Source organism: Pogoniulus pusillus, chromosome Z (assembly GCF_015220805.1).
Source record: "Pogoniulus pusillus isolate bPogPus1 chromosome Z, bPogPus1.pri, whole genome shotgun sequence".
In the NCBI taxonomy this organism is placed as follows: domain Eukaryota; kingdom Metazoa; phylum Chordata; class Aves; order Piciformes; family Lybiidae; genus Pogoniulus; species Pogoniulus pusillus.
The window spans coordinates 9,039,958-9,053,819 of NC_087309.1; the positions used below are offsets into that span (position 1 = coordinate 9,039,958).

The 13,862-nt window shown below is 35.7% G+C and overlaps 1 protein-coding gene across 7 annotated transcripts in view; it reads right to left on the reverse strand.

Moving 5' to 3' along the window:
• NIPBL (NIPBL cohesin loading factor) overlaps positions 1 to 13,862 on the reverse strand; it is a 167,857-nt gene that overhangs the window by 63,765 nt on the left and 90,230 nt on the right. For all 7 annotated transcript variants that reach the window (XM_064140653.1, XM_064140658.1, XM_064140656.1 and 4 more), the window contains one exon: positions 1,398 to 2,954. In XM_064140653.1, coding sequence (XP_063996723.1) covers positions 1,398 to 2,954 — 1,557 coding nt within the window. The remainder of the gene's footprint in view (positions 1 to 1,397; positions 2,955 to 13,862) is intronic.

Sequence of the window (13,862 nt, forward strand, 5' to 3'; positions counted from 1 at the left end):
AAGTCTAACTCCAGATGTTCTAGATACTCCACTCTAACTTGAAGTCTGTCTCTAGATACTCATGATTAGAAGTGGAAATTTTGCCTGGTCTGAAACTCAAAAAGGGACAGGGAAAATTGTCCATATTTCCAGGATAGAGAGAAAACACCTGTCAAGGAGGCTCAGATTCCAGAAATAAGCAATACACATCCTGAATTATTAATCCTTTAGGCATTAATAAAAATGGATTAGTTCATAGAGAACAGACATAGCATAATGAATTTGTTATACAGATACCACCTCTTTACATGACCACATAAACATTTTTCACATTCTCAAAGATGATTTCTATATAAATTCTTATCAGATAGACTATGTAAGAGAACATTATCTTGAATTCATGATATACCTGAAATCACATTCATAAATCATTCTGCACACAGCTGACATCCTCTCCCTCACCACTTGATCTGTCCATTTTGAAATATGACAACTCTATAAACATAATTGTGTAAGAAGTTAAAATACTTTCAGTGCTAAATACTGAAAAAGAAAGGAACTCTGACCGGTTAGTAACACCGATTTCACAATGTGAAATGATCTAATTCAGTCTGAAACTGAAGTCAAAATTAGAGCACCAAAAGTAATCTTACTTAAAAGAAGTGTTAAATCTGCAAAAGAAACAACCAAGCAAATATCAAATCTATGAAATAGTCTGAATTATCTCCTGTCTATATTACTAATTTGAAAATGTCAGCCAATTGTTTACCACTTCCTTTCTTCTTTCTGCATTATAATATATCCTAGAGACAGCGATGTCTGATTCTGCTAAGAACAGAACCTCTTTATAAAACTGTCATGCAGCCTTAAGTATGGAAGCTCCATAAGAGAGTTTTGTTTATAGTGTAAAAGAAGCATATGGGTCTTTGTAACTGCGTTCTTATTGCATTAGATCAAAACATGCCTAGGAAAACCACATTTCACTTCCAATTAAAACTCCTAAAGAATCCTAGGGTTTGTATACATACACTATTTCCCAACACACCAACTATGCTGGTTTCATTACAGTAGTAGTAGTAGCAGTCCCTTATACAGACACACTTGAACCAGTATAAAATCATACAGCAATTATGTTTCATAGGTTAAACTAACACAGTCAAAATAGAGCTTAAGAACTGTAACACCTTAGGTAGCTGCACTAGAGCAAACAAACCATCTCAAGTACACTGTAGCAAGACTTCCAGCATTGACAATCCCACAAAGTTTCATTTTGTTTCTCTAAATTACCATATAAGCAGACATATAAACTACCTATCAAATACTTGCATTTAATTTCCCACCACAGAAGCAGCAAGTCTAAAGGAGAAGGAATGTAAAAAATATAATTCAATTAATGTTAAAAAAAAAACAACCCTTACCTTTATTAGATTTGGTTGACTTGTTCTTATTGGGTTTAAAACAAGAGCCTGTTGATTTATCTTCTCTGTCCTTAATAAATTTCTGCACATCATCCAAAGAAAGCTTTTGAAGAACAACTACAGGCTTAGCTCCTTTATTCAGATCTTCAACTAGCCCAATCTTCTCTACTTTGTCCTTCTGTTCACCTCTAAATTCAGTTTTCCTTGACTCCTGAGTAATGTTGCCATCTTTGTCACGCTTGATTTTTGGAATGACAAAATGTTTCAATGCACCAGATCTTGCACCCAACAAATAACTGGGAAATTCTGCTTTATTGTCAGCATGTGCTTTATTACTATCTACTTTGCTTTTATTACCATCTGTCCTTCGTTCATCCTTGCTGTTGGGCGTTTTAAAACCAGGTTTGTCAGGTCTTGATCTACTAGAATCTCCTCTACCTTCCTGTTTAATACGAGGGCTGTCAGGTCTTGATTTCTGATCCCCAGAAGAAAACCTTTCCCTTGATTCACCAGACTCGTGCCTATGTTTCCTTTCAAATTTCTCAGGCTTTGAACCATCAGATTTAATGCCATGTTTAGAATCATGTTCATTTTTATTTGAGGATCTCAAATATTCAGGTCTTCTAAGCTTGGATGGATCTCCTCTGTATTTCTCTGACTCTCCCCTGTCCTCAGATCTCTGTTTAAGGCTATCATGGTCACGCCTTGGTGTATCAGAAACTGAACGCCCATCAGGCCTTTGTTTTGTTGGATCAGATCTGCTTTCAGGTTTTACCCTTGCAGGATCAGATTTCACATCTAGTTTATGCCTTGATATCTCAATTTTCTTATCTGAAAATGGTTTACTGGAGTCCCTCCTATTATCATGTCTATGTTTTGGTGTTTCAGGTCTGCCATCACTTTTTTGTTTTGGCGTTTCAGGCCTACCATCACTCTTCTGTTTTGGTGTTTCAGGCCTGCCTTCACTCTTCTGTTTTGGCGTTTCTGGTCTCTGCCTTATTTCCTGCTTGCCATTATTTGGTTTTCCCTCATTTTGTCTCACCTCCATTTGCCTGCTCTCATTTTGTTTTGAATCTGCCTGTCTGTTCTCATTTTGTTTCACTTCCATTTGTCTGCTTTCATGCTTAGCTTCTAACTGTTTGTTCTCGTGTTTACTTTCCAACCTTTTGCTCTCATTTTGATGAAATTCCATTTGTCTGTTTTCATTTTGTGGGATATCTGTCTTTTGACCCTCAAAGTCTGACTTTTTCCTGAAAATCTCAGGATGATTTTCAGGTTTAAATTTAAGTACTCCAACACTGTCTTCTTGGGGAACACATGCAAATCCATCGTTGTACTGTTTAATTTCTTCAGGTTTTTTGATGGTGTCCAAATCCTGAGTTACTGTTGCCTGAGAGTCTGCTCTTCCTGCTTGCTGCAGATCAATACTAACCATCAGCGCTGGCCTTGTTCCATTTCCTGCAGAACCTGTCTCCTGAGAAGCTGCTCTGTTTCCTCCAGTAGCACCTCCAGCCTCTTGGGGTTTGTTTTCTTGTTTTCGCTTTTTCAGAGGTTTATCTGCAAATTAAAAGAGAAAAATCACGAATTATATATACAGACTGGTAAAGGTACAAACAAGAATGTCCACACCCACAAATGAACCCTCCTCATCATGTATGTGCACACACAACAAAATCAATTCAATTCAAAAGCACGAATAGAGCTTTGTTAGCTAATGATTTTTAATGTACTCAGAGCATGATTCGTGGTCACTCTACCAGAAGTGTCAGTTGATCATAAAAAAAGAAAAAAAATCCACCTTCAAAACCTATGAAATTGAAGTCCCTGTGTAACTCCCAAGAGAACCACCCAACGAAGCAGCTGCAATGCACAAAGAGCAAAGGGAAAAAAAAAAAAAAAAAAAAAAAAAGAGAAGAGATTCCCCCAAAACTAATTTGTTACTTCGAAGCAAAGTTAAAGTGCAACTCCACAACTTCTTTTTCCAGGAATACTACTGTAAGAGATTCTCATCTGCAGATTCAGCCTGCTTCACTACAAACGAACTAAGTAAGGATCTTCAAGCGCTAAGACAGAGGGTTTCCCTACTTGGTTCAGTGCATTAGTTGGACTCCACATATATTTTAGCCAGGGAACACACTAATAATGAACAGGAATGATTCATGTAACACCAACACTTCACGCTTTTCCCTGAAACAAAGTAGTGTATCAAGAGTTGGGAGTCTTAACATTAACACATGCATCAGGTGGGGGGAGGGGGAAGTCACCATACACTTAAAAGCTTATTTTCCCTCTGTAACCACAATGCTTTCATGGATTTAAATAAAAAGCTCAGTGATATTTTTATGCAGTGTCAAGAGCTTGACTGAACAATAGGCCTTTCAGTTTATATCTAATATACAAAAGAAATACAGGTGAGCCTATTACATGCCCTGTAATTTGGTAGAATCCATGAAAATGAGAACATGGAAGTATCCAAAAGAGTATGTTCTATTCATAAAAACGATGATTTAATTTTACTGCCAACATGGTACTCTAAAAGTAACTTCTGCCACGAACACCAAAAGCCCTGCATGCACTAAGGTTTACGTTCTTACTTCTCAGCTACACTTGTGTAATCTGTCAAAAAAACAATGACTTTCTGTATAACCAGAGAATATGATTTTAAGTCTGAAGAATGACTAAACATAGGCTGGAAATTCTGCTGTATATCTATTGTATAAAATGCCTACAACACAAATGCAGCATAAATATCACTTATTTTGAGCCTAGATGTGTGATGCCTTATCACCTTATGCACTGAGACAGATCTCTTTTTTGAAAGCAGGAGAATGAATAGCACAGAAGATACAATTGAGGAATAATAAAACAAACTTCATGGAAAAAAGTCCATAACCTCTTAACAGGATTACAGCATATGATTTTTAAGTTCTTCTATATTTCTAGAAGATTCCTATTTACGTGATCCTTTATTTGAAGGACCATCTCCTAAACTCACATTAGAACACAGTAACAAGTAATAACATGGTCAATTCCAGTGATGAGAAGAGGCTTTTTTTTTCTCATGATTTTCATTCCCAAGTCTATTCTCATACATCTCTAACTTCCTAAAACTTTGAAATTATGTACAACATTTAAGGGATAGAAGATAGTAAAGACAGGTGCAATAAACACCATAGAGAAATCCATCAACTGGAAATAAGAAACTTTGCAAAGTTCAACAAAAACTTGTACAATGATTGCCAACTTTGTATGACAGATGGGAAACAAATTTGCCAAATCAAAGGTGGAGCTATTCAGCTGCTGTTCAGCTACAGCAACCATTGGATTCGTATGAGAACTTAAATACATTTCCATCTGTAGAGTAGGAAATTAATTTTTTAAAACTTTAATTCAAAGAGAGATCTTTTTCCCCCTTAAAAATGGAGCACTTTGACCTCACTGAGCTCCATGGCAGGTCTTAGGAATAGTCATGAGGTGAAAGCTTCCAAATCAAGATGTCTTATTTAAAAATCCTATATGCATTGATAAACGCATTGTCTAAACACATCGTTACTTTTCTCCTCAAGTAAAACTGAAACACAAACTAAGACATTTGTGTTCTGAGGGAAGTCAGTGAGTTTTTTTTTCATTTTGACCCTGAAATGACAGCCACACTGGAAAAGTCCACAAAGCTCTGATGGTGGATCTAATAGCAGCCAGCTACTATGAGACATTACTGTTTTCTGCCCTGTTCTTTTAACAGAGGTTATCACCTGTAGCAGAAGAGAACATGCATTTTTATTTCCACACATGCATTTTGTTGTCCAATGCATCACCTAATACATTAGTGAAGACTTTGCATTAACTCATCAGACTGAATGAGGCAGTTAGCCAAGCAAATGTTTCCCTCTGCTCATCCTATCATAGGAGCAAAGCAGATGGCAGAAGCGATGATGCCTCAAAGAGTTGTAGCTGGATCAACCAACACTCACCTTTCGGAGCTCTCATGCTGAAGGCTCCAAGATTAAAAGCCAAACCAATTCAAACAGGACCAATTTTAGCACTTAAACTTCTGTAACTGACCAGGCTCAAATGCTGCTGCTCCACATTATCAAAAATATCAATTTTCAAGTTGAGAACATACGTAGGTGATCACATCACAACATATTCCCTCTAAACAGAGTTTTGCTGATGCATGTTCTCTATTTCTCTCAAGAACTGTGCAAACATCGATGTTTTAGAAAATACTTATAGCCACAATCTGCTGATGTCTTATCTGAGATGAAAGAGGCATCTTCAAAGTCTTCTTTTTCTGGCAAGGTGACTGCAGACAGATAGAGATTACTCACAGATTTCTTGGTATTTCCAGTGCATCTTGATGTTGATCCTCAGAATTAGGTTTGATCACTACCTGTTTTGATTCCGAGATTTCTGGATCCTGGACAAAAACACTGGCCCAAGTATATGAAAATATGAGGTTGAGCTAGGGCATAAAACTTAGGTTGAAAACATAGTACCACTATTTTAAGTGAGCATGATAAAAAAACTCCACTGAATGAGAACAAAAACTTTTAAAGTTGGCATAACAGCTGCAGAAATCTGAAATACACCATCAGGCTTCAAGGGCTTTATAAAATCTTCATCTCACTTTGAACTATGAGAGAACATTCAATATCAAATCAGAGAGAAGAGAGTAATTGCCCTCTGAAAGCAGATGTCTTCATGTCTTCTCTTTTACAATCAAATATATGCAAGTCTGCATCCATCTACTTTGTTAAGTCACAAGTCCCAAGACACCTTAAGGTTTTGATGAATAGATGAACTTAGAAGCTTTTACAATATCCATTCAAATACACTTTGTATTCTTGAGGTGTCAGCATCCAAACATCATCCACTATTCCACAGACAGCAGAATTTCTTTTCATTATCAGAATATAAGCAGTCTTTGCCCAGATAATCAGACTGATTCTTTTTCTTTTGAATCCTGCAGACCTAGGCTCACACAGTTCCAAATGTGTAGGTTTACAAGCTCTTGAGACCAATAAAGTACGGTAAGGATATTTTCTGCTTCCCTCTTTATAATAGTTTTCATAATAAAAGGAATAGATGGTAAACCACACAAAAGCTTTTTGACTGCATCATATATTAAGTATTTAGGTTTCTTGTTTTCAGAATTATTGCTCAAATTAATTTGTTCAAGTCCTTGAACAAATTCACGATAGGCAGGAGCAGAGTCTGACCTCAGTTACTCTTTTATGTATGCACCCTTTTGTACATTCTCTTTACACTGTAACATGCTCACCAACAGGCAGGCCACCTTAGTCTAAAAAAAAACAAAAAACAGTAGAGGTGTTCTCTTAAATTAAATGGGTCAATGTGGTTGCGAGAAACAAAATACTACAGGAACCACAAGTTTGAAATGGAAAAAGTATTAGCTGGATTTCTGAATGGTTCTCTCTCGTGTATCCTCTTATGAACAGTATTCCTCTGGACAGGTTTTGGCCTTCGTTTTCAGAAATTCCTGTATGTCAAAGCAATGGGTGTTTCCAGAGTTAGAAATTCACTGATTACTGCAGAACTTTTGCGCAAAAAAACGCTGCACTGGAATAAGCAGATACTATCAAATACCCTTCTGCTGAAACTCCAGGTGAATTATAATTTGAAGAATATCCACTGATAAGCTTAGAAGCTGAGCAGGTGTTAGGGACAGCAGCTGGATGAATAGATCTCTATTAAAGATCTACCTTCATTCTTTGATTTAACTTGAAATCTTTCCAACACAGCAGCCAGAACACTTCAGTGCTGAAGTCTTTGATGTTTATGCTTTCTTGCCAACTTGGTGACTGGCTTAAGTTCCAGATTAAAATCTTTCAACAGATGAATCTAAGATGACAGCCAAAAAAACTTCTAGAACTGCTTGTCCCGGCAAACTGAAAAGAGCCTTTAATAAGTATATGTGAAAAGGTAACAAGTCCAAATAATAACCATGGACACAACTGCTAAACTTCAGTGTAGCAGAACTGTGACATTCCATTCTATTAATGCTGTTTGCTAGATTCAGAGATTTCCAGGTCACCTTGAATGATCTTGAAGATGCAACTTTTCAGAAAGACTGGAGTCTTCATAACCAAGATGGTGAAATGTGAATGTACTCCTCTTCAGAACCACAAATAAGATTGGATCCTTTAATGCTGGATACTGGATGAACAACTTGGATGACTCCAGTACAAACTTCTTTTTAAAACTGAACATGTGTTTCACTTTTTAGAACTCTAACACTGCTAAGACATTACTGGGATATATCTCCATTCATTTGAAATACTTAAATCTGCAACAAACAGAATTAAGTCCTAAGCAATTATTGTCAAACATTCCAGTTTTTAACACCATCAGAAACTATTCAGCCAGAGGTCAATTACCATCTTGTTTTATTAAAGCTAATGTCAAGATTAGTAATTTTTGACAGGTAACACATAGCTATAAGTCTAAATAACAAACTTATGTTTACTGACAACTTTTTACTTTCTTAGTTACTTTTCACAGATCTCTTCCAAGTTGCCCAAGCATCCTGTCCCCCCCAGCCAACAGCGCTCTATAGACCATAAGAATCAAAACTAATCTGAGTATAAGGAAGGTTTAAAATTATTTTAATGGTATTGATGGGTGATCTATCAATGGTGTGAGGGCAAATACCTATTCTTATCTTTTTACTTCTTCATGAACATTTAGCACTACTGACCAAGAGAATTTGCTCTTACCTAAGCTCTGCTCAAGGATATAGTCCAATAAAGAAAGAACTGAACAGCCAGAGTATTCTACCCATGAGTAGAAGAGATTGGCATAGTACTAGCTCCGCCCCTTGAAGAAGAGACTCAGCAGATGACCAAAACATTTTCACTGCTTGCTCCATTACAGAAGAAATGAAGGAAATACAATAATGAATATACTGTCAGAACCTTTATAGAACAGAACATAATTCCAAAGTCTCTGCAGGTACCAGAGGGTTTCCAGTTGCTGCAGTTCATTGGAAGGGATTTCTGAGAATCTGAACAGAAAAATATGCTAATTGCTAGCAATCTGTTAAAATACTTTATTAAACTTCTAGTCACTCTGCAAGAAGGAAAGCCCACCAGGAAGGGTGTCCAAACTCACAACAAAATGCAAAAAGGTTATGTAAGTCTTATATGTATTAGGGTGTAGCACACTTCATCGTCTTTATTTTGGTAGTGTTTTGTGTGTTTTCTTACATATAACAATAATGTGATAGCAAAACTGGAGAATGAACTAGAATCATACGAATTTTTCTACTTAACTCATTATTCCCTGTCAACTATAGTAGCAGAAAACAAATATTAAATTAGAAAAGAACAAAAACTGAACTACAGGAAGATATAATCAAACATCTACCCTTGTTTAGAGATTGGAAGTTGTAACTTAACCACCCTAAATTTAATACTGCCTCTAATTTGACAAGGAAAATGAACACTATTTAAAAGTAGACTTAATGAAAACTTATTTATGTATCACTTGCAAATTAACATATCCTTTTAAAAAAATTATTTGTATAACCAGCAGACTCCAGAAGTAAACAATGACTCTGAAATCACCCCTTTAGACATTGGTTTTATTACAACATCATACCCTGCATTCAAAATTATTATTAACTTGACTCAGTAGCATTTACACTGCATGATAATGAATAAAGTTTGTGTCTGCTTGGGTTGATGCTGGAGTAAATTTAGTGACTGTGATCTATAGAAATGCTTGTTTTGAATTCTTAATAAAACATATTAATTATACATGCTACTTCTTTATCAAGATTTAAATCCTTCTTAGAGAAGTGACTCTCCCAGAAGAAAAAAAAGTTATTACTGGACAGGTATAGTCAAGGACATATGCCACAATCTTAGTTATATTTAATTTGCTGATCTTAATTTAGAGTACAGACTTAAAAAAGAGACAACTTCTTGCCGAGGTACTACACCTGCTTACAATTGTAAACTTCTGCCCTATTCTATGTAAGCTTCTGCCCTGCTCTACATAATGTACCTCAGCAGTAAAAAAAAAAAAAAAGTACATGCCATTTAAAATAAAAGCAGCATCTCTGCTTTTATTAAACAAATAAACTTGTTTATAAAGACATTATTTTTTTTTCCTAGATAGAAAGAAACATTGCAAGACTTAGTTTTAATTTCTCTAGATAGAAGAGGAATTTCTTTCTCCTCTTCCTGAAACATGTCTGAAACAAACACAGAGGAGAAAAAAAAATCATCATCATCTCTCTGCTACAGGAACTCGAAGTTGCAAGGCTGTTTTTTTCTTGGGAAAGCTATACAAGGTGTCAGTGCCATCCATTACATCACACTATGAAATGCAGACCTAATGAATGCTTGTATAGATAAAATATACGATACCTAATTTTCACTTTGTCCTACTACACAGACACATTTTATCTTCAGGTATTAGTAACTGTAATCCTCTGCAAGATCACTACAAAAACGACTACACTTGTAGCTCAATTTTTTAAAAGGAAATAAAAATTCCTGCAGTGTATTTTTGGAAATGAACACTAATATACTGGTTATAATTACATATTCTATTATTTCATTAATTTGCCACATAAAAATAGATGTAAATAAGCTATTCATTCTTAATTGTGGTTTTGTGTTAGTTTCTCCTTTGGGAATATTTAGGAAATGGGGAGAAAGGGAGAGGAGCTGGGTAAAAACTTTTAAAAAGTAAGACAAAAAAGTTACTTACCTATAACTGCAGTTTTGAGTTTTGTTCCGGCAGATTCACACGCTTGGGATGTGTGTCTCTGCTGTTAAGGGCTTGAAACGAACTAAAAAAACAAAAGGGCCCACAGCAGGCATCCAAATGCCCCCTAACTGATCCAGTTATTGAAAATAAAGTCATTACTGTTTCGCTTCTTCCTAATTCAAAGAATCCAGAGTAAGATTTCAGTAAAATGGATCCTCGAAGGTAAAATACATAGGGGAAAAAACACAGATACAAGTAGGTTTGCCTCACTTGAAAAAAATGTTCCTAATGTTTCTAAGTTTAATAAAGTATGCCTCCTAATGAAATGGTTAATGATTCACGATTTAATTTCTCTTCTCACAAACTCCAGAGAAAAGTTCTTTTTTAAGTAAAAGTAGAAATCTTTAATCTGTTAAAAGAAGCTATATTATATAGAAGTGTCTTTGAAGCGGTCTAAAATCTACAAGGTATACACAGTGGAAGAGCTCACATTAAAATTCAGCAAATCTTAATAATATAAAAAACTAAAGTTATTTGAAAAACAGTTTGGTAAAAGATGGGCTACTCTCTGCTATTGCAAGAATTTTTCACAGTTATCTTCCCTTTTCTCCTTCTTAGAAGACTCTAAGTGCCATTTATTAATATCTTAAATATTTTTGATTCACATTATTTGGAGTTTTTAGAAAAACACAGAAGATCTTGAGGTATAAAGCTTGAAACTGGAAACTTATTCAGTAGGAGGTCTAAACGTTGATGAAAAAGAACTTACTGTAATGTTCTAGGAAACATTTAGACCAAATGTGACTTGACTAGCTTTGAACTGATTGATTATACACAAAAATAGCCCACTTGTATCTGAACAGTGGCAACATAGAACCTAATACACAGAATTGAGATTACAAGAAAAAAATTTCTCCTTCAATGTTCTCTCCCTCCCTGACAAAGGTAAAAAAGATTCCTGAGTATAACAGAAATTCCTGGGATTTCTAAGTTTTCTAAAAATCAAGAAGGATTTCCTGTACTTTCTTGGAGTAGTCCACTTCAGAATGTGAGGAGTTCACAACTCCAGTTAAGTGAAGAGTGTATGTTCAGAATACAGACCTCTACTTATTTAAAAAATATCCAACACCACCAAGTAATGCAGGAAGTGTGACTTTTGACAGTGCTTAGAAAAGAAGAAAGAGCGAATGAAGATTCACTACCTTTCTGAAGAAACTGTATCATCAATATGTCACAATGCACCTAGCAGAGGATGGTTTATTTGCAGGTCATTACTGTGGAAAAAAAAGAATCCCTTTCTGTATCAGCCCTTTCAAATTACCTTTTTTTTTGGAGCTCGAATAGTACTGATAAATAATAGCTGGATCTACCTGTAATAGTACACAACTTTTTAAAGGAGTATATGATCTAGCATTATGATCAGGTTGAGAACTTGTATTTGATGAGGGTATGGAATCCATCGCGAGAGGGGCAATGGGAACTGAAGACCTGAGATATATTGAGGACTTAGTTACTTGTGAGGCTGCTAAATGTAACAGATATATTAGAACATAATTTTTGCTGCCAAATTCCTTGATCTCCAAAATCTCCAACTACTCCTTTCATTCACAGATGCAGACCAATTACATGCAAGACATCCCTGATGGAAAAAGTAGTAAGAGAAGGCAGACTCTTGTCCTTCCACAGAGAAAACTTGGATGAAACCAACATTTTTTTGAACATCACACTCTTCTATCATGATGAAAAGACCATATCATCCAGTCCCTAACATTCTGTGATTCTGTAATTCATTCAGGATCCAAACAGATCAAAATAATTGAATTACAAAAACAGAGCTCTGAAAAGCACTCAAATGTGATGCAAAAGATCTATATTATAAAACCACTCCTTACACATATCTGAAACACATTAGGTCGAATTTGCGAGAGTTCACATTTGTGATTTTTCCATTAGGAAGTCCTTTTTCAAAATGCAAATGAATGACAATCAGGCTCCAGAAAGATACTCAGCTTTTCAAAGAAGGAGGTACTTTTGCAAAATCCTATGTTAGTTCCACCTCTGAAACAGACACTGCCTTCCATTTCAAAAGACTTTGTTTGGTGGAAGCTAAATATTTTAACATTTTTGCTACAATTAATAATTTGTTACAGAAGGTACTGTAACTACCAAAGAGCTCAAATCCCCATATCCAACTTGTAACAAACATTATAAAAAGACTTCAACCCTAGCATTCCCAAGCCAAGTGTAGCAGTTGTAAAACAATTATCAGGAACTCCCAACCAAATCTTGCCTTTCCTCTGGAACAGATCACTACTAGCTCCAAGCCTCAGCAAAAACATGTCACATCCAACCAAACCAATACTGTTAAAAAGAAAGCATCTGAAAACACCTGATGAAGCATAGTTCTACAGAGATTTCAGGTATAAGGAAAAAAAAGACAGAAAAGGTCACTATTTAATCACAGCTTGAGAGTACAATTCCATTCAAATTAATTTATGGAAAACAATGTGTACCTACACAGAAAGTGTAATATGACTGCAGTTCATATAGCCATGCCTTGGTTACAAAAGCAGAAAAGATGTTTCATGCAGATTTTAGCATATGCTAGCATCTCAAGTAAGTCCTCTAGAAAGACACTTGCTATTGTCAAGCACCACCTAGCACTCTAGCACTAAGCATTTTTGTTCTAATTAGACCAAGTACTTGCTACAATCACACTATTTCTTGACATAATTTGATCTGAAGTTACAGTATAGGTACTAGAATTCACAAATGTCAGGCTTTTACATAAATACAGTAAGCAGTTTTGCAAAAATCAATGACATTTAGGAATTACTGAATATATTTCTAACAGATCTATTTCCATGACAACAATATGAGGAATTTCACTCCTATGGTCACACCAAATCAAATGGATATAAAACAAAACTAAACTAAAACAATCCCAGAGCCTAACAACTTGTAGACATAATACAAACTTAGAAGCAGTGGCAAAAGCATAACCAAAAAATAAGAACCAACATAAAGCAGCACCTGATTCAAAGCAATTGCAGAAACTCAAGAAGAGCTGAGATCTGCCAGATGAAAGCAGAAGGGAAGCATGAGGTTGGGATCCTCATTTGCAAAGCTGGCTATTAAACAACGGTGAAGGGGAAAGAGTTCACATTCTATAAAAATCACTCCTTTCTCCAAAAGATCCATGTACTGTCGCTATGTACTTAAGATAGATTTTACAACTAATGCTCCACATTTCCTGAAAGCCAGAATAGAAGAGAAAGTGTCTTTTAGTCTTGCTCCAGTGCGTGAAGGATGCTCTCGCCCAACAAAAATACAACACGTTTTTCCAGATGCTTCTCACCTAAAACATGCTGGAGATTCTAAGTCAAGTGTACAGATATAAAAGCCTCTTTTTGAAGCACTGGGAAAGAAATCACAAGCTCTCCATGAACAAGTTAAAATCGGTAGAAAAGGTTTAAGCAAAGTAACAAATTCCTCATTGCAATAAATTAAAATTGAAGACAGTAGAAATCTCTTTCCAGGCGAGCACATATTTTCTCCATATATTCACAAGCAATGTTTCCTAAAAAGACTCGATTGAGTTACAAAATAAATTAAAAAAAAAATCCAAGAAGTTAATCCTTTTAGTTATTGCAACATTTGCAAACACATACACACAAGAACACTCTCTCTCTTTCTTTCCCCCCACCCCCCAGCATATTTAAGAAA